Source organism: Dermacentor andersoni, chromosome 3, assembly GCF_023375885.2.
Source record: "Dermacentor andersoni chromosome 3, qqDerAnde1_hic_scaffold, whole genome shotgun sequence".
NCBI lineage: Eukaryota > Metazoa > Arthropoda > Arachnida > Ixodida > Ixodidae > Dermacentor > Dermacentor andersoni.
This window is the reverse complement of record NC_092816.1, coordinates 127087039-127108977: the sequence shown is the minus strand read 5'-3', so window position 1 is coordinate 127108977 and position 21939 is coordinate 127087039. Positions and strand designations below refer to the sequence as shown.

The window sequence follows — 21939 nt, the reverse complement described above, 5'->3', positions numbered from 1 at the left end:
ACAATTTCAGTGCACTTCTGTTGTCATCATTGGGTACATGTTGCGACGATAGGTTTCCGTTGTGGAACAGTTCTCTGTAGTACAACAGAAGTTTGTCCATTACTTCAGGAACACTTCTGTTATGACAACTGGGGGCCTGTTGCAATGATAGGTTTCTGTCGTACATTTTTCTGTAGTACAACAGAAGTTGGTCGCATTACTTCAGGAACACTTCTGTTGTGACAATTGGGGGCCTGTTGCCACAATAGGTTTCTGTAGTATTTCAACAGCTCTCTGTAGCACTACAGAAGTATTTCGGGTTACTTCAGGAACATTTCTGTTGGGACAACAGGGTGCCTGTAGTGATGACAAATTTTTCTGTAGTACTACAAAAATCTGTTGTAGAGCTTCAGCTTTCTGTTGTAACAACAGACATACGACAGACTGTACTTCTGTAGTCACAACAAGAAATGTCTGTTGTACATCAGAAAAGTCTGTCGCTCCATCAGGAATCTGTAGTTACTACAGAAAAATCCTGTTGTACAACAGAAATTTCTGTAGTACTGAACACAACCTCTGTTGTCATTTTCAACTGGGTTCTGATTTTAATTCTTGTCAGCTTGTTTTGCACCATCAGCATGGTAACTGCAGGCCTTCGCAGTTAGCATCTGGTGATTTGCAAGACTATTTTGCTTGTGTAAAGGCCAGGTTCCATTTAAGCTTGTTCCAGCACATTAAGTATTCCTCTCTTGCAGGCACGAACCCAGGTGGTGGGGGCCCTGCCCGCCCCCTCCCCGCCACCACTCCTCAAACATTCCTAAATCACCGCCAAATGAATTTTGAGATTTGACAGCTATTAAAGTGTCATTTTGCTGCCTTTTTCACTCCTTTTGGATGATGGTAGTTATCGGTATCTCTTGGGGTGTGAAGGCCAGTTTTCTCATAGATTCGGTGCCTGCGCGATGAATTCGAGATGCCTTTAGTTTTCACCATCTATTCAATAGTCACGTGCATCACTATTGCGTGGTTAGTTCAACATTCTTTGTTAATACTGATACATGGACCAGGAAAGGGATTCGTTTCTTAGTCAGCTGGTCTGTATGCTCGTGGAACGAGTTGCAGTCAGAGAAAACACCAATTGCATTTAACTTTTCGCTTTGCTGCATTATTTCCTCGCATGGCGGCTCGCCGCAACGCTGGCGAACCGGAACAATATACCCGCGATATGGGTTAGATAAAGTGGAAAATAAAATAGTGCGAAGCAGCGTCAATCATGAAACCCTGCAATAACCCTTAAACCCATAAGCAATATGACTGTCATGCGTTACGTCATCTGGTTTCTCCCTAATTGTACAGCACTCTTCGTGCAAAATTGGCGACTGGAAACAAGTCACAAGGAGCTGAGAAATTAAACAGTCTACTAAGGGAGAGAGCCAAGGCAACAGCCAAAGAGGAAAATAAAGCGAAAATTAACAAATTTAAATAAAATAAAATAATTATGGGTACACATCTTTTTATTTAAAAATGAAGTAGAGTAAACGCCGCCAGAAGTGGGGTACAATTCCGTGTGTCTTGAAAGACGCTTGTACAGTAATCAGTCAAACCGCCTGATGTTGCCACTTCTCTGCTGTGCTTATGTGGGCTTTTTTCTAACCTTTCACGGTGGGTGCAGCATGTCTAGAACCGCAGCGTCCTGCGCTCTATGCGGTTGCACGGGAGTGGCGGCCACGCATCGTTACAAAACTTCCCAAATAACAATAAGAGTCAGTTTTGGCACTTGGTAGAGCAGTAAACGAGGGATCCAAAAGAAATGTGATTGTTCCGCAAATATATATTGCTCTATAATTCTTCTAGAGGTAATTCAAAAAACGAAACTATAGTCGGATGCAACTTAAGTATGCAGCGAAGCCCCGCCCACGGCCTCATAACCGCCAGCCACTGTTCCTCTGCGAGGCTGCAAATAATTCATACTTCAAACTTTTCCCGTTAGGCAAATAAGGCGGTAACCACAAAATAAAATTATTAGTGCGTAATTTTATACATTTTCCCTTGCCAATTAAAGTATAATGGCGAAAGTCGAATTCTTTATTGAATTGAAAGGTATAAAATGCTTGCTTTGCTGCAACTATTTGTTTTCAAGTTTCAGTGCAGTTGGCAGTGAAGTTTCATGAGTAAAACGGGTTCAGCAGTGAAACGAACTGTACCGCAGACTTTTGAAGAGTGAAATGCTCAGACCCCATACACTTTGTCCATGTCTGTTGCACACGTCATTGCTTCCGCCGATGAAAAGGCTCTTCAAGAACAGCAGACTCTCCGGATCTATCAAGTATGACGCATTGTTGAAAAGGCCACATGACGATGATTTTGTTTGCTTTTGTGATTGGCTGGTTAAGTAACACAACCCCGCGCGGTTCATGTGCCATGGTTGCTATGTATTCTACTATAGAAATCTTTAATTTACATTTTCACTTGTTTACATTTTCACTTGTTTACTTGTTCTTGGCAGTGTTCTTCCTGCGGTTCTTTCCAGCGTGAGTCCATTTGATGTGGTTCCTTGTTTGCCATGTAAAGGAGAAGTGCATCTAACAGGCCTACCTGTGAGATGCACCTTATTTCATTTCTCTTTTCGGGTTTATGTGTCTTTAGGGTGAATGGTGGGCATTATTCATATTTGCATAATAAAGGTACCCTTCCCCTAATTTGCATAGGAAGGAGACCTATGGTTGCCCCCCCCGAAAAAAATTACTGCGTACGCGCCTGCTCTTTCGCCATTGATGAAATGACACAGAGGAATGCATAGAGCAAACTTTAGAGTCGGAAGGCTCGCATCGATGTCACTGGTTGTCCTTTCCCATTATGCACCATTAAAAGCACTCACTGGGGTTAAAACAATGTTTGACTAGTTGCTAACACATTTCATAGTTTCCTTCCAGCGCAGACCCTCACTCCAGAATGCTGCGGTCACACTGAATATTAATTTCCAAGTTTCAGTGCACTTCCTGAACCGCTCCCACTGCCAGATCCATAAACAGTAATTTTGGGTAGTTATTCCCGTAAAACTTCCGGGTCCCTTGCCTTGGCACTCAACTTCAGTACACTGTAGCTACTAGTATAGGTGAGAAAATTATGCCGTATAAACAGAATGAAAGGCAATTTCCTAAACATGCAAAAGCATGCAAGTTCCTTTAATGCGCAAAAAGCATGGATAGCAGGCATATTTCTAATTTAGTGTGTTCACTGTGTGAAAGCTTACATTTACATATATGGAAGCATAGAACGAATGTTTCAAAGCAATAATTACATCCTTGAGCTTAATAATTAACATAAAACAATTCCATATAATTTGGGCAATTTAATCTTACACATAAGACCAATTCATTCAGTTTTGCAGACACTAAGTGGGCTCACAAGTTTCACTACGTCTTTTGGAAGAACGACACAGGAACATAATTTCTGCTGCAAAATGTTTTCCAGTAAAACATCTAATTGGGAAGAAAAGCATTCTAAAAAAAGAAATACAGGATTTTCAACTTACTTATCCCAAATTAAATATCAGTAATTTTTGCCAGTCTGTCTTCTATAGTTCTTTTAACAAAGAAATTATTGCCATGTGATGATTTGTGCACTACACACAAAATTCAGTGAATGACAATGTCATTCATGCTTAAAATAAAAAAGAACACTGCTTCCCAAGTGTTGCTAGCGGCTACTTCCTAATATAGGTTGTAGGCATTCAAAGTTCAAAATTCTCAAGTGGAAATGAGAGTGAAGAAAGGCAAATAAGGAGGCTAAAGTGAAAACACTGTGTTAGATACACCTGCAACTAATAGAGAAGAAAACTAACAACTCCACGGAGGTAATAGCAGAAGTGGCAAAGTATGGGTAAAAATTAAAAGAAAATTTAAATTATGGGGTTTTACGTGCCAAAACCACTTTCTGATTATGAGGCACGCCGTAGTGGAGGACTACGGAAATTTCGACCACCTGGGGTTCTTTAACGCGCACCTAAATCTAAGTACACGGGTGTTTTCGCATTTCGCCCCCATCTAAATGCGGCCGCCGTGGCCGGGATTCGATCCCGCGACCTCGTGCTCAGCAGCCCAACACCGTAGCCACTAAGCAACGGCGGTGGGTCGTTTCAGTGACTGGAACATCAGGGAATAAACTTCAATGTAATCATAAGTAAAATGAACACTACTGCCATACAAAATGGGCGAATACGGTTTAAGGCAGCATCCATTTTTCACATCTCGTTATGACAGTGACAACCTTATGGGCTGTTTTAAAGGCTAGCATGCCAATATTACCTTTTGAACCAGTAAACATGAAAAGGAATGTGAAAATAGTGTGCAATGGTGCTCACTGATCCATCAGGGAGGTGTACAAAGACTTTCTCAGGCACTAGATAAGAATAAACGCAATCAAATCTTTGTGGCACCTGCCGCTGCGATAATTGTTTTGAACAGCACATGCCTCCAGGCCCTTGTGTTTCAAGGGCTCTAAGGAGGCAGTAGTGCTCTAGCATATCTTATATAACCTGATATATTTTTAGACATATCATTCTTTTTAAATGCGTCTCATTGTTCATAGTACACGTCATAAGTCATCGCCATAATCTTATTATACAGATTTTACGCACTTTAGCGCGACCATTTTTAAGGCCCCTCTACAGCCACGTCACACCAACTTCATAGAACTCATGATTTCACTGCAAACTCATTAACACGGACATGGCGCTCATTGGCCATACTTGGCCCTTGCGCCATAAGACATCAAACATTCATTCATTCATTCATTCATTCATTGTGGCACCTTTAATGCCACTGTGTGTGCAAATAGGTGTTTTAAAACAAGCTTAACATTGAAATAATGCTGTCTAAACACAATTACATTACATTCGACACAAGTAAATAGCATGGCTGCTATAAGAAACAAGCTGAGCTATACAACATTTAAGGAGCAGAGAAAAAAAATTCTGCTAATTACTTCGGCATAAAAATGAAGCATTTGATCAGTTGCTTTATGGATGGTGGCTCAAGGCATTTACATTTATTTGTTAGATACAGAGTGCATGTGAGCACTCAGGTAAGAGTAAAGCAAATGTACTTGTCACACAGCAAATATCAGCAGAAGCAATATTAAATGAGCCTGATGGAGTTCACTAGAACAGTGTAATTCATGCTAATACTTTCGCATTCATGAAAGCATTGTTCAGAGAGAAAAGGAATAAACGAACGTACTCAGTATGCCAGGTGTGTCACCCCTCTGGGCGTTGTCGTTATGAAAACGCCAGTTATCACCTGTAATCCCAGAGTGCATGCTAGTTAATTAAAAATCACACTACTAAACCTATGTGTTCAAAACACCTAAAATTGCACGGTTCAATAGAGAGCTTTAGATTAGGGGGACGCAAGTGTTAGGGCCAGCTCACTGTGGAGGGGGTCATGAGGGATGCTGTAGTAGTGAGGGCTCTGGATTAATTTTGGTCACATGGCCGCTTTTTAGCGTGCATCGAAAGCACGGTACATGGGCATTTTTACTGTCCGAATCGGAATGCGACCACTATGGCCGGGAGTCAAAGCTGTGAACTTGTGCTCAGAAGCAGAATTCCATAGCGACTGACCTCTGCAACCGGTAATGTGTTCATATGTTCTCTATCTTTCCTCAGGATCATTTTTCAAAGGCTTTTGGCTCAGTAGTGCCCACATGACACAGGTACAAATCTCTGGAAATAGTTTACTGAATATTCATTTGCCTAAAAATGCTTTTAGCTGAATGTGAGAGGAACTGAAATCACTTGCCTTGTGTGATTGGACTTTGCACTATGCGTTCTGTTTCTGCAGAAAAAGCATCAAATTATTGTGGTTAGATATTAGAAATTTAGGTCATTATAAAAAGTTTAGCGGCCCAGTAATTGAGGCTGTAATGAAACAAAGAGAAGCAAAAAGATCTTTTCTGCCAAACCAAAGCTCTGCATGTACAAACCGTGCCTGGTACAAATGGCTTCTTCTGGAATGAAGTATAGCAAAACACTTTAAAGAAAACAGAGTAGCTTAGAAATAATATAAGTATTCCAGAAATGGTCCCAGAAGCATAGAGGAAATGAAACAGCTCACCCATCCTGCCATGGCCTTTGGCATCATGCTCCAGCTTGGCATGAATGCCTTCCACTATAATAGACGAGTTTCATTTTAGCATAACACCTAACACAGTTAATCATTAAAACTACTAAAACAAGTCAGCAATATGACTTGTATCTGATATGGAATGTAGGCTTTAGCCTTTCAACTTGATTGCTAAATGGAAGATCTTACCTTCCAAGGGAAGGTAAGTTCTTCCTATGGTTCTTGCAACTTTTCCCGTCTCTTAAGAGAAGCTTTTACTGAAACAAAATGTACATGCGGACATGCCAATTGTACCAATATACCTAATGCACTGCCGATAATTAATACACTATGAGTATGCTTGTGTCGAAGTATACACCATTCTTGTAGCGCGTCTCTCTTACACACTCCTGGCAGTATGTATTATTCAGTGTGTTCAAGCCAAGGTGACTACGCTTACTTTGAAATATTTTGCTTTCTAGGCACCGCTGCAGCGATGCCACTTGCTCCAGCAAGATAAGATTTTCTTTTCCTAATTTCTGTGCTTTCTCCTTCCACATTTTTTAGCTATTTCTTTCTGCAGCTCTGACTCAGATATCAAAGATTCATGCTGAGATGATGAGCTGTTGCGCTACCAATGGTATTTGGGACTCTGAAAAATTGAATCAATTCGAAGATTATCAATTGTAAATACATACAGTGAATACACAATTGTAAGTACATACATACAATAAATACATACATACTTTCATTTGTATTTTGACATGGGAACTCTCTTGCTCGACTTCTTAATTTCCAGCTCCTCCTGGGATTCGGAGTACGGCATATAAAGGGGATGACATGAATAGTAAAATGAAAGCCGTGGTATTAATTAAATGCAGGCACAAGTAATAGTATAATTGAGGAATCAAGCTGCCTGCCGAAATAGTGCAACATTAGAGCAAGCATTATTGCTTATATAGTTGTGAATACTTTAGTGTAATTGCACAGCGTCACGATGGTAACGTGTCCGTGCATTGGCATAATCCGTGAACTTGTTTCTAACGTACGTTTTGACTACATCCGAAGAAAATAATTATCTTGCTTAATTAAGACGTTGGGTGCATGTGCAGGCGTAGTCAAATTAATTGCCTCATGCATTGCCTTAATGTTTTACTGATTAATCTCTAAAACACATATGCGCTTGTGGCCGGCCACACCGCTCGCCATACGTACTGCACGAAGTCGTCCGTACACGATTACTCATTCGAAATCGCCTGCTACTGTAAAAATTATTTCGTATTTTTCAGATTACACCTGTAATACATGCCAGTAGTTCATGGTCTACGATTTAAACAAATCTGCAGTAGAATAAGTTGTGGGGCTAGATGGTTCATAGCTTTTAATAGACGAGTTGCAAAAGAAGATTCGCTGCAGCGCCATCTGTACTTGTGTACAAAAAGCAGCCAGCGGCCGCAATTGTGCATGAATAGTCATGTGCGTTTCGCCCGTTCGGTACGTGCGTGATACCGGCTTGGCGTACTGAATCGACGTTTGTGGTGAACTCGTCCCTTTTCGTGCTGTTGTCGGGCGACTGTGACCTGGCGCCATGCCAGTTAACTGCTGTGTGCCACTGCGCACGCAGTTTGGTGGCTTTGACAAGTCTGGACAAAAAGTAAGTCCCTTCTTGCTGCGCCGCACCTCCGTCGTGTGCTTGTCAGGGAGTAGCTTGTTTATGTAGTTAAGCATGTTTTTACTTATTTTTATCGCTAGACATGTGGCTTGATTCATCTGAGTGATCTCGATACGGTTTAGCGATGAAATTAATAGGTAAATGCCTTTAAAAACCTGAAACCATTTGCGGTTTGTGGGATGCGGCACGATGTTTACCGGACGCCGTCACAGTTTTGACCACTTGTCTCCCTAAGCAAAGGGCTATATCGTTGTGTTACACTGTAAAAGGAACGTTTTTAGACCGTGCTGTGCGCGCATACCAATATTTAAGGGCGGAGGTCATTTGTGGTTTGGCACAGCTCTGCGAATGTTTATGTCGAAACACCGTCTTCGCCCTTTATGTTTGTAGCGAAACACATCCGGTTCGCGATGTTCGCAGCAGTACTTGTGCCGTGTGATGTGGTCAAGCAAGACAACTAAGAGTGTGTGGACCGACGATGTCAGACATAGCCGTGCATTTCGCCTGACGGCTGGATTACTGTGCACGCGCTGTTTTAGTCGAGCCCTGTATGCACGTCAAAACAGCATTTCGCGTTTTATTTTGCTATAATGTTACTGTATCTGCTTCATCGAAAAAATAGAGAGATCCCAGTCTGTTGTCGTAAAGCCCTGCGCATATAAGCACCTGAAATCGAGAAACTTGCAACGGTGCAGCCATGTGCGTACACCGCGGTTGCGCAGATTTGTCGAGTGTTTGAAACCTTAACTGCATTGCATAGTCCCGCGTACTTAGATTTAGGTGCCCGTTAAAGATCCCCAGGTGGTCGAAATTTCCGGAGTCCTCCACTACGGCGTGCCTCATAATCAGAAAGTGGTTTTGGCACGTTAAACCCCATAATTTTTTTTTTTTTGCCTTGCATAGCATCGTCAATTCTTTGTTTTAAGAGAGCATTGTTGAGGTATGTCCCAATCAAGACAGAAAGCGTTCTGAATATTCACTTTTATTCACAGGTGTCATACCGCAGATACCCAAGAGACCAGGACATGTGCAAAAAGTGGATTGCAGCTATCAGGCAAGATGAAGGCCCATTCTTCACACTTTCGAAGGCCACCAGGGTCTGCTCTCTCCACTTTCTTGAGAGTGACTTTGTTGCTAATGGTTACCGACACTTACACCAGTTTGCTGTGCCATCCACATTTTTATTCAAGCAGCCAAAGCCGCCAAGGAAACCACCAGCTCAACGGGCACCACATCAGAAGGTTGCATCATCAAAAAGAAAGTGTAATGGTAATGTTCAAGGGCTTTCCACTACAGGACAAAAGGTAGACACCCGTATCGGTAACCGAGCAGATGACAAGGAAAACTCAGCAGATGGATGCAACAAAAATACATTCAGTGAAGGCACTGATGTCTTCAATGTTGAAAATACGGGCTCCACTTTGCTTCCTGACAAACCGCAACAGTCACCAGAAGAACCAGCCTCTGGAAGTATTTGTGCATGCAGAAAAAATATTTATGCCATAGAGAAGGAGCTGGCTGCAAGCAAAGCAAGCGGAGTAGATACAGAGGCTGAAAATCATCACCTGAAGCTGCAAGTAAGCTCTTTAGGAAAAACTATTGCTGTCCTATAAAATAAACTCCCTGTAAGCAAAGCAACCGAAGCAGAAAATAAGCGCGTGAAGCTGCAAATAAAGGCACAAAATAATGAATTAAAGCTGCTTCGTACAGAGCAGCTTTAACTGCACAGAAAAATATTGAGAAGCTGGAAGAATTGCCTCTATTTGGAATTGAAAGATTCAAGGACAACAAAGATGGCATTGAGTTTTACACTGGACTGCCCAGCTACAAGCACTTCTGGGCTCTCATGCATTTCCTTGATTTTGGGGAAAATGGTGAAAACATTGCACGCAAGCGTACGAGGAGCGGGCTACGAGATGTTGAGTATAGTGGTCGGCGACACAAGATTGTTGTTGAGAACCATCTCTTTCTTGTGCTTGTTAAACTTCGAGTTGGCTTATTTCACAGACAGATTGGCCACTTGTTCAACGTCTCCATCAGCACAGTGTCAAGAATTTTTTCTGCAGTGCTTGACTATATCTATTTGCAGGTAACAGAAACGACAGCATGGATATCACGACAAGCTAATGATGCTGCCATGCCATCTGCTTTCAAGGAAAAATATCCATCAACTCGTGTCATCTTGGATGCCACTGAGATTAGATGTGATGTGCCAACATCTTTCGTGACGCAATCACAAGGCTATTCCTCGCACAAGTCTACCCATGCGTTCAAAGCACTCGTAGGCATATCCCCTCATGGAGTACTGACTTTTGTTTCGGAACTATTTACTGGGTGTACGTCTCACAGAGAGTGTGTGGAGAAGAGTGGATTTTTAGACCTGAAGTTTGACACAGGTGACTCAGTCATGGCTGACAAGGGATTTAAAATAAAAGACCTGCTACAAAGCAAGAAAGTTATGCTGAACATTCCACCCTTCCTCATGCATGGGCAATTTACTCCCGCAGAAGGGGAGGAGACTCAGGAAATCGCAGCAATCAGGATACACGTGGAGAGGAAGATCAAGAAAATCAAGGGATATCACATTTTTGACCGGTCGATTCCAATCTCTCTTGTACCCTTAGCGAATCAGATGTGGGCCGTGTGTGCCTTCCTTACAAACTTCCAGCCATCACTTCTAAAAGAAGATACAAACTGATCTAATCCACAGTGTTCCTTAAAGACACTTTATTTGCTAGTCATATGTTGTCAATCCTCACTACCTCGTGGTGCTGCCCTCCTCTTGTGTGCAATAAAATGTTTTCAGCCCTACTTGTCTTTTTGACATGCCATTTTTGCATTGTTTTCAGTATCAGATCAGAATACAGTGCTCAGCAGATATGGAAACAGTGTGTCAATGTAAAAGTTGTCGTGCGCTTCTCTGGCACTTTTCCATTCATTCTCATTAAATCTTATTCGTTCGATCAAAATAAAATCTCCTCCATAGACCACAAAGTCACCCCAGCACAACTGTGATACACCCATCTGCCCAAGCAGTTGATGATAATACTGGTGGTCCCTCTTAAGCTCTGGTACACCGTCCCTGATTATGCAATAGAAATCAGTGTTCAGAAGGGCAGACGCATTGTGGTCACGTAGAGAGTAGGGACACTTGATCTCCACTACACCACAGGATTGTTCTGTGGGGTCGTACACAATCCTGTCGGGCGACGCACCCAACCAAGTAAAGGCTGGGTTAACCAGCAATCCACAGGTGCTAACTGTAGGAGCGTGGCCCAGACGGCGTAGAGCATCCTCGTAGCGTTGAGCAGCTAGTGATTCCATCTTGATGGCGTAACTGGAAAAATGTAACGGAAATAAACTCAGTGCAGTGTTAGTTACCGTACAATAATTAGTACAATTTTTGGATACGCTAATGCCACTCTGTGACATATATACTTTGTTCGTGCGTTTACAAGGATAAAAAGAAAATACTAGCTTGACTGCAGCAACTCTAGAACGGTCTCTGGCAGCTGTGAGGTTCTGCAAGCCCCTTACAGTCCACTCCTTCCTATTCAGGACCGCACCAAACTTGGAGGATGTGACACGAAGCAGGCGTTCCTGCTGCCATGTCGCATTTTTTGCCTGCTGGCGGCTGTCCTTTTCAAGAGCTTCAGCTGCTAATGGTGCCACACATATCTCCTGATGCATTAAATAAATGTCAGACAGATATGAAAATGAAAACCATTGCTTGTTTCTCACGCTCAGTGGACACAATGGTCGAACTGATAAAAAGATGTACATCTTAATATTTGAGGGATTGCTAAAAATACAAAATATTACATCTGTCCGATACGACCTAGCGACAGGAAACTATATGGATGTGCGCATCTATGTGCTACCAAACGCCCGTCCAAGGCAATTAAAATATTAAATTTGATGACTATAGCATCGAAAGCATGGCTAAACATAATTCGCACGAGGATTTGGCACCAACACACAACAATCGAGATATTCACAATAATTCCTTGCAAGAAACATTGACCAGCCTCTGACCTGCATAACACTGTTTGTCCCAAGGTGTGCTGGAGGATTCCAGGCTGTGCCGCTTTCGAAGAAAGTGCGACTCGGGATGCTTTCCCTAGGATTTTCTTCGTTTGCTGGTTGTAAGCCAGAAAGAAGAACGGTGAAACCGTGTGGCAGGAGGGACTGCTGGTAGCTCTGTGGCGCCAATGAGGACACCAGCCCGAACATGGACTGCACTGTCTCGCCTTCGTCGGTTAGGAGGAGCGCTTTCGCGAAGTCATTATCCGGGTCAAACGAAAGCAGTTCTTGGGCAAACTTTTGCTTCGCTTCTTCTTGATTTCTACGGCGTACACGGCCCTCCTTCGGCAAGGCAAACGTTGGCGCGCTAGCCCCGCCTTCTTTCACTTTGCGCCAGTCCACGGATTGAAGCGCGCATCCTATGATCGCGCTTCTGCGGGGAATCCTCCATTGCTGAGGCAAATCCGTGCTCGAGAGCTGGTCCGGCGCCTCAGAGAAACCCTTTGACTGTAGGCGCATGACAGTCCTCAAAACAGCGATCATGTGGTTGCAGACGAGCTTTCCTGCCGTGCAGTCGTAGCTTCCATCGATGATGCGTGTCGTGTCTATTGCTATCATCACGGAATACGGGGGTGCGTTCTTCTTTTTGCTTCGGTAGCATGGTGCCTTCAAGAAGATGAGCCCGGCGCTGGAAATAAAGAGTGCTAAGCTCCTCCATCCATGACTTTAGACAAGAGAATAAACTATTGCACCAACTCATCTATAATTTGTTTTCTTAAACCTAAGCTTAAATAAAGTCATGCGGATTTCTTAACATTCACACAACAGCAAAGCACTTTTATCACAGAGGGTCAACGATTGCGACTATCGCCCGTTTACATGCGATACAGTTGCACAAATATTTACCTGTTTTGGGTGACATTGGTCTTCAGTGCACACACGTTGACGTACGATTCCACGTGAAAGTTGTAGCTTCGTTCGCAGCTTCGTTTCGTTCCCGATCGTCCTGCATAAAATTCGTGTACGCTCCGCTCTGACAGCGAAGGTAATACGGCAAGGTCGTTCTTCCATCTAGTGATGGGAAAAATTACCTTCCCTGAATGGTGCGACATCGTTGGGAGCGATTGCTCAAACGGGTAACACAAAATGCTGCGCAGACGTTTCTTCACGTCAAGATAAAGCCACAGAACAAAAACCAACTTGCATATCCCTATCGCATCCGCATGTGCACTGAGTTTTTTTTGTGTGTTTGTAGTGTTTTCATGCACAATGGCGGCGCTGCACAGTGTTCTGGAGTGAACTCCAGAACAAAGCTCTGGAGTGAACACTTCAGAGGTTTTCACAGTGTTGCTGGCATTTATGCAACTCGTCTGTTCTGTAGCTGGACTGGGCATTCCATCCCGCTGTATACCTGCAGCCGCCACGTCGGCCGTTGGGCACTCGCCCGTCGTGTCAAGACAAGCGCCGCTTCTCTTGTAAGGTATAGGAGCGTCTGAGACATCGCTTCCTTTTCTTTCTTTCGGCAGAGTCCTGCTAAAGTATTTCGGCAAGTTCGGGAATACGGTGGGCACGGCGTCTTCCGAGAGGGCAGGAATGCGACGCGGTATCAAGACTTCAGCCCCATTAATAATGTCCTTGAAGTCGCGAACGATAAACCTAGATGCAACAGAAAAAAAAACAGACGGTGGTGATCAGATTGAGCTAGCGTGAAAGGCCTCGTGAATAATACTAGGATGGACATGCCGCGAGGATGTTGTGCAGTGCGTTATGTATCCATAAATAGCGCGCCGGTAACACGTGCAGCAGTTTTTTTTTATCCACTTTCTACCTACCAATAACCCTCGCCCACAATCCCAACTAAAGATTTTGGCTACGTACCGTGAGTCGAAGTTCTTTTCACAAACTGCCGAGTTCTCCTGCAATGCTTTGTCGGCCCTTGGGATCGCTCGAGCCCATTTGGTAAACGCTTGTTTGCAGGCAGGGGCACGGAAGAGAGATACTTTTTTCTGAGGTTTTCCTGTACCCAATATCACATCCAGGCACAAAGCACCAACGCTCCGTCTTGTTTTTCGCAGCCTACTGCATCTCACCCTCGAATAAGGAATGTCGCGAAGAACACTCTAAAACAGGCGACGAGACCAATTGACAGCGGAGGCACGGAGGCGCAGGCCAGCGCGTCTAAAGGCGGAACCGCATGGCGCGATTTCAGGCGCGATTGACGCGCGGATGGTGGGACGCGCGCGTCATTTTGACGCGTGCCCAGCAGGATCCATCACGAAATCGCGCCGCCGCGTGCTGCTGCTCGGAGTAGAAAAAAACGCGTCGCGCGCGCGCGTCCACCAATCAGAGTTCAGGTAAGTCACGTTTTTTTGCCACCAGATGGCCCTGGTCTCTGCGCATCTCGACGGAACCTCCGTGGAGCATTTTTTTTTTTTCTCCGCAGAACTGGCGCGTGCGTCAAACAAAAACACGTGCTTTCGTGATTTCGTTCGCGCATTGTGATGGACAAGGCAACCTTCAACGAGGCCCTCATAACCGAAGTTGAGAAGCGTCGCGTCCTGTGGGACGTACGCGACAGGAACTACAAGAATAATATGAAACGGGACCAGGCTTGGCGAGCAACAGCAGATGCCCTCAGCGTAGACGGTATGTACCAAATCTGTGCACACGTGGTGTGGGTGCCCTGCTTGTTGTATGTACATTCGCCTCGACAAGCGTGTGAACTTAGAATGTTTACCCGCCGTTTGCGTACTTATCTCGCAGGCACAGAGCGTGCCGCCGCGCTTTCTTTGTTTATTTGCGAGAGAAAAAGTTGGATCACAAGCTGTGTTGTTTCTTGACATCTGATTGGCATGAATATGCCTGTAAGAAAATACTAGCAGAAGGAAGCTAGCGTGGACTGATGCAGGCTTCTCGATTTTGTTTTTTCTTTCCTGCTGAAAATAAATTTATGCAGCACATTTCATTAGTTGCATCACCTTCCTGCGAGCGCATATATGTTGCTCACACGAACACTTTGTTACTGCTTTACAGTGACGCAAGTAATGAAGCGGTGGAAATCTCTACGCGACACTTTCATGAAAAAACGCAAAGAAGTGACAACAACGAAAAGTGGCGCCGGCGCGGACAGTGTTTTCAGTGTGCGGTGGCCGCATTACAACCAACTACTGTTTCTCCTTGACACAATGGAATATCCTGAGTGAGTATTTCTTTCGAATTTCTAGGGCATCTATTTTATGATAACTTATTGTTCCACAGTAGGATCTGCTAAACAAAAATAATTTTCTAGAGATTTACCTTCCCTTCAACCTCAACATTTAACACATTCTTTTCATCTGTTTTCACCCGGGAAGACCACTTTGACGTTCCATATGTACCCGATCTTGACTTCCCATATATGGAACCGATCTAAATACCTGCCGAGGCCATAATACTTCTAATTAATAACCTTAAATTGTCCACTTCAGCCGGCATTGACAATATGAACTCTAAAATTCTGAAAAACACTATCTCCGTTCCTGCTAACATTTTATACCGCCTTTTCAGGCAATCTTTGGTTGTAGTTTTTCTTCTTACTGTCATCATTGTGATTGGTACACTCTATAGTTATTGTTTGCAGTTTTGCCATATGTATAATGCCAGCCAATATATTTTTTTTGTGTTGTCCTCTTTCCTGCCCAACCTTATATTGCCGTCATACCACTTTATTATCAATTCATCCATTTATTTGAGCTAAATTGCAAATTTGAGACGTATGTACTCCGTTGACTTACTTTGCACTTTTATTAACCCCTTACTCAATGTCCTCTCAAGGTGCCTATAAGGTATTTTCAATAAATAAATCGGGCACATTGTCATATGTGCATAAGGTATACTTTTCAAATCTACTGTGTATATTTAAATAATCCTGCTTATAATAGTGTCGAAGTGTTGGGAATAGCTTGCATGTTTGATTTATCTGCATGCTTGGTTTTATTCATAATCAGCTTATCACAAGTTGCAAAATGTTCAGGCCACAAGTCATGGTAGCTTTACACAAATGTTGAAATATAGCGTGAATTTGCAATGTGTACTATCTATGCAGGACAAGCGGGAACCTCGTGGATATTCAAGACATCGACTCATTCGACGAAACAAGCACCGCATATCTTCAGACTGAAAGAACTGGCATCATAGACATTGAAGCCAATCTGGTTGCTAGCAACTTTCCTACCTCCCCTGGGCAGGAAGATGGGAGTGGATGCTCCAGCCCCACGTCAGCGCCATCACCAGCCAGCAGCGCATCATCTGGTCCACAGAAAAGGAAACGGGGCCATGACAAGGTCTTTGAAAAAGAAATAGGAATCCTGGGAGAATGGGCTTCTAAACGAGCCGACGCTTCTGAACTATTCGGGCTTTTTATAGGGGACAAGCACAGACGAGTCCCCCAACATCTGCGAGGACAATTTGAGTTGGAACTACTGCAAGTTGCTGCTCGTTATGTGGACAATCAGTAAAGCTGTCAGTGAATAACGGGAAGTTGTCAGTCTCTTTTGAAAAAGGAAGTTTGGCAAACAGTGAAAAATAAATTAGTTAAAGAAACATTTATTACAATACAATTTTTCTTCTGACGCCTGACATCTTTTTCCAGACGAATAGTTACACAATATTGAGTCACTATTCTTGCACTTCTTCATCAGCGGGTTCATCAATTTCCAGTAATTTCCACTGCCAGGGAACTTTTCCTTCATTCGCAAAGTACGCTGCGTACTGCTTGCGAACCTGCAATGCCGAGTGAGCACACTTCCGCGCATGCGTTGGCTGCAGGCCAAATGTTGCCGAATCAGTGTCGGTTGTTGCTCTCCACGCACCGTCAATCATATTGCCATATACATCTTCATGGTCGGCAAATCCAACTGGGCTATATGAAGAGCGACCGTTGGACTCCATGCACAAAAAATTGTGCAACACACACGCTGCCTTCACAGCCCGTTTGGCGTTTTCGGGACTCAGGTTGATGGGGCCACGAAAGATTCTGAACCGTGCCCGCAGAATGCCAAAGGCATTCTCTACACATCTGCAAAAATAAAGGAAAATGCATTCACAGCAAGGCGATTCGTACAAACGACAAAATTCGGCTTTCATGTGCAAATAATTTTAGTTGTGCTAAGTATACAACAAAGTAAATAAATTTGAAGTTGCACAGCAGGGAAAAAAACGAGCTCAGAATCAGAGTAGAAGTTCGTGGCAGCAATAACAAAGCAGGAAACAGTGTCTTTAACTGTTAATTAGAAACAAAGAAGAATAGCAGGTAATTCGTTGTACCAAGTAGCATAATGCTGAAACCACAACTTATTTCTGTTTCAGCTTTTGCAGTAATACTTCCCTTCTCAAGTTGCCGCTTAGCTTAAAAGCACTTCTTGTTGGGCTAGTTGGTAGCTGTTCATTATAAAATATGAAGACGCCAAATAAACGCCCTGTCCCGTTCTCTTCTCTTGTGTGTGTCTGTTTATTTGGAGTCTTCATATTTTATAATCCCGGTTAGCTATTCTGTGTTCTCATGCTGAACAAAAGGGGAAACGCACAAGAAGAGAGCAGACAACACAAACATTCCATCTGTGTGATCTATTTTCCTGTAGAAGCTTTATACCCACTGCTCCCCTTTTATTTAGTGTGGCTGAATACACAACTAGCCCATTTATCTAATCTACCAAAGGTTTAATTTTGTTACAATCATACCAAGGAACTTGCTTTGCATGAAAGCATAATTATGGTGTCAAAATAAACACTAGTTGAAAATGATGTACTTTTCCTTTCAAGAGGATATGGAAAATACACACACCGTACACGGCTCAGACGGTAATTGAATATTCGCTCAGCAGGGTCTTCCCTATATCCAGGGAATGGTCTCATGAAGTCTTCTCGCAGCTGAAAAGCCTCGTCCCCTATAAAGGCAAACGGGAGTGTTTTGTGGGAGCCAGGCAGCTGTGAATGCGAAGGCAGCTGCAGCAGGCCAGCATGCAGTTGTCGGCCAATTGGACAGCGTTTGAAGACGCCTCCATCACTTATGCGGCCAGGAGCCCCAACGTCGACGAGACGAAACAGATATCCGCTGTCTGCTACAGCCATAAACACGATTGAAAATGTGCCCTGTAACAAATAAGCCCAAAAAGGCACTTTTGAGCAATAGACATGGCCACAGGAAAAAGTAAAAAACAAATTGGATAGGAGGCAGCATTGATACGCAGAAAATTTCAAGGCCTAAAAACAGTTCATGTTCAAGTAAGTGAATCTGTCAGTGGTTGAGCGCGTGCAATCATACACCTATATGTACAAGGTTGAACACCCCAATTATCGCATCTAAATAAAAACATTCGAATATTCATTACTTATGTGTCGTTTACCTTATAATTGTAGTATAGGCTGCCAGAGTTTGCTGGTGCCACAATCTGAACGTGTTTGCCATTCACTGATCCGAGGCAGTTCGGAAACTGCCACCGCTTCCAGAAGCCATCAGCAATGTTCCGCCACATTTGCTCATTTGGAGGCTGCAAGGATACAAGCCACAGCAGTGATGCCCATTACATGAAATAGTTAATACACAATTCTGACAAAAGTTATGCCTCAGGTAAAAGCCACCACTGGCTTTAAGTGAGTCTAGATAACATCACAGAATCTTAGAAAAATAGCCCGGGTCTTGCAAGAGGTGGACTCTCAGTGCACAAATCATGTATTCATTCTAAATGACGCACCTTCATATACTGAGGAGCGAGATCATCCCACAGCACTTGGAGAGTCAAGTGGATCGCTTCTCGTGCAGTCTCCAGCCCGACACGGAAGTCCTTGGCGATGTCAACAATGGCATTACGTGAACATAGATACCTGACGCGTGCCAAGCATTGTATGTAAAAAGTACAAACATACGTCCATTCTTCCACAGATGTCTTTTCAGAACAACAATAACACCCAAAACCATGCAGCACATGCTTTATAGGTAATTTAAGCATTATTTTAAATGCAATTCTTGAGCCGTACTTTTAATCAGGTTCAGTATCAGCAGGACGGTGTTAATTCATTCTTAAAAACGAAAGACCATCAATCGATATCACACCACCAAGGTGTTGCGCATATCTGAGTTATATCTGCACATTACATACATCTGCATTTGGCTGGACAACTTGCCTGTGAGAAATGTGTCAGTGTCAAATAATCAAGCACACATACAAAGTGAACAGTACAGTTAGTTACCTTAATGTCATAGCCAGACGTTCGCCAGATGAGATGGGCTACTGTACGACGTGCATCTTTGTGAGCCTTTCCCGCACACGGCCATGAATTATATCAAAGAGTTCGGGGGTCATTCGATAATATTTGAAGAAGAGCTCCGGATCCTGTTCCCTCATAACCTGAAACTGCATATAACAAAGACATAAGCTTCAGGGCCTCATTTCTTATCGCTAATGCTGGCAAGACAATTTGAAATATTACCAGTGTATGGTACTCGCTCTCTTGCTTTCTTCTCAACCATGCAGGCCGCACCCACATAGACCTCCTGACCCGCATTTGTTCTTGCTTCAGTATAAGCATCCCCCTTATTAGTAGCAATCGTCTCTTCTGTTCGGTAGTAAGCGGCCGACACTCCATTTTCCAGGCGAAGTTGTAAACAAGCGGCGGCCTCTCAGCATGCGGAAGGTACATAGTCGCAGTTTCGCACACAACCTTGCTGCTTGAAATTAAGCTTCGTAAATACACTTCAGAAAAAGATGTCGCTGTCTAATTACCCGAGGATTGTTTTTCTCGTAATATTCTGCAAGTTTAAGGGCATATAATATATGCAGTAAAAAAGACAATTCATGTTGTTGGGAGCCAGGTTGTCTGGCAACCCGGAAAACGCGGCGCGAAAGCGCCGCTCCTTCTTTTCGTACGGGTGCTCGCGCGTCGACGGCAACGCGGGCGTTTGCCGCCCGTCACGTTTTTCGCTCGCGAAAAACGCGCCATGCGGTTCCGGCTTAAGAGTACCGCGCCACGAGCGGCAGTGCCGCATTCCCCCTAGTGGCATGGGTGCGCAAGGAGACGTCGTCGCCACGGCGTCTTTTGCCACAGCCGCCTTTTGTGGGGCACTCACAAGAACGTGTCCTTTGTAGACTGCTTCCCACGTCTTAGTCACGTACCGCGGCTCGAAGTGCTTCTCGTACACGTAGTCCGTAGACTGCAGCACGCGGTCCTTGCGCGCAATCGCATGGCGCCAAATCTTCAGGCGGTCCACTTCTCGGGGTGCAGCAAAAAGCGACACGTTTTCAGTGCAGGTCTTGTAGCCAGATTTGCACCGTGGCACAAAACACTTCTCCATTTCACTGCTTGCTCACACAAATAGCACAGCTTATCATCGCACAAAAAGAATGAAAACAAGGTCGCAACGTGGCGACAACTGCTCCGACTAGACGGCGACCGCTCGTCCACAAATGCGCAATAGGAGCCGGCTCGCCCAATTTGTCGGCCACGCGACTGCTCCTGCCATCTGGCGACGTGATGGAGCGGAGGTACCGATGTTCAACGCAGCGAGTGCACGGCGGCGGCGCTCCGTCGTTTCACCTCTACTAACACTGCGCTAGTCAACCAGACGCAGTGGTGCCAGGCCACAGCATGCTGCTGAGCCACTTGTAGCGGTATCAAATCAGCCCGTTCCTTTTAAACTCTCTCACTGCTTTCTGTACACTCAGCCCGACATCACGTAACAGGATTTTATATTTTTCACATTTTTGAAAACATACAGCACTACTTAAAATGCAATTAGGTGCCACGAAAGCCAAATCATTGATTCAGCTGATGCTAGACACGAGCTGCTACATCTACTTTTCTGTAGCCTTATCTCGTTGGTGTTCATACACTGGGCTCAACATAGCAGCAGTGGTTAATTGCATTGGCCCATGCAGCAGTACTACCAAGGAAACATGTTGCAGTGAGTGCACATCTTAACGTTGCCACTGCAAAAGGAACATTATTTTTGGGCACTGAAGATAGTGAGGTTTAGCCTTAATCATTATAGTGACTACAAGTTAGACTGCTACCAGTTTGAAAAGAGGAAGAAAATTAGGCAGCACTCCTAAAGGCACACCGTACGATGCTATGTGGGGCTGGAGGGCGAACCGTACTTGGAAGATCACTCTTTTCGTAGCCGGCTTGAGCATCCTAAACCTGAAATAGAGGACAGAATCTTTACAACTATGCAAACACGTCGCTTATCCTAGTAAAACAGAAACAAATGGTACCAATTGGGAAATTCCCAATCGTAAATTAGTACACAGTTGGACCAGTTGGACCAACTGGAATGTGACCAATTGGCTTTTTAGCGAGTGACCAATTGTACCCAATGGGCACCAACTGTTTTGAATGAATTGGTTGGAATGACTAATTGCACCAATGGGCAATACGGTCAATACCAAGTGGCTATAAACAAAACACGAAATTCATGGAATACACAAATCAATGGAAGTACTGAAATTTCATTAAACAAATAAATAAATCCTGCGCATAGGCTCAGCTGCTGGTTCTCGCTCTGATAGAAACAGCGTAGAAATAAAAGGCAAAATGAATGTACAGGCACTATAAATTGTAGTGCATGGAGAATATGGCAAAAGCTCTCTAAGGACAAATGAGAATTTCCTAAAAGCTAGCTGGTCTATAAATACCATGAAAGTAATTGCAGACAATTCTTATGGGCAAATAAATATGATCCGAGTACTGGCATGCATATACATAGTTCTGTGGACACTGCGTGCACAGGCAAAAGGATTTTTCTACAACTTCATCTCTCCGACCTGAAATGTGACCATGCAATTAACCAGCTTTCAAACCTCTTGGCCATCCTCTCAATGTCGCTTACCTTTTCCACAATGAAGCGGTTCATTTGTTTCAATGCCCGAGGCATCATTTCGGTCACCAGCACTTTTTTTTTGAAGCCGCTCCTTGGAGCATTCTGTGAAACAAAAGTAAAAATATGCACACAATAAGCAGGCAATGTAAAGTTTCACTAGCCGAACCCAATGAATAACATTATGAAGTATAGATGTTATCCGTTCTTCACTCACCACGTATCACCGACACTTTCCATGGCGACAGCGGCTCCTTCCTCGAGCGCTCAGGACAGCGTGGACAGCGCTTTCCTGCAAAGTGTAAGGACAA

The 21939-nt window shown here is 43.9% G+C and overlaps 2 protein-coding genes and 1 long non-coding RNA gene across 4 annotated transcripts in view; 2 read left to right on the top strand and 1 right to left on the bottom strand.

Annotated features, from left to right (window-relative positions):
• Window positions 1–16365, top strand: part of LOC126538461 (uncharacterized) — a 146377-nt gene extending 130012 nt beyond the window's left edge. Inside the window, exons 1-3 of one of the 2 annotated variants that reach the window (XM_055074457.2) lie at window positions 8653–14424; window positions 14812–14977; window positions 15863–16365. In XM_055074457.2, the coding sequence (XP_054930432.2) occupies window positions 9602–10453 (852 nt within the window). In that variant the 5' untranslated portion in view covers window positions 8653–9601 and the 3' untranslated portion in view covers window positions 10454–14424; window positions 14812–14977; window positions 15863–16365. Of the gene's footprint in view, window positions 1–8652; window positions 14425–14811; window positions 14978–15862 lie in introns of those variants that run through there. The other variant, XR_011893444.1, reaches the window with a different exon arrangement.
• The window catches only part of LOC140216761 (uncharacterized), a 275100-nt gene that overhangs the window by 184368 nt on the left and 68793 nt on the right, over window positions 1–21939 (top strand). The window lies entirely within an intron of this gene.
• On the bottom strand, window positions 16424–18779 carry LOC126538453 (uncharacterized). Its single transcript, XM_055074472.2, has 4 exons — window positions 18510–18779; window positions 18162–18305; window positions 17600–17907; window positions 16424–16834 (listed from the first exon to the last, which is right to left on the bottom strand). Exons 1-4 carry the CDS (start codon window positions 18762–18764, stop codon window positions 16435–16437), a joined length of 1107 nt encoding a protein of 368 aa, XP_054930447.1. The 5' UTR covers window positions 18765–18779; the 3' UTR covers window positions 16424–16434.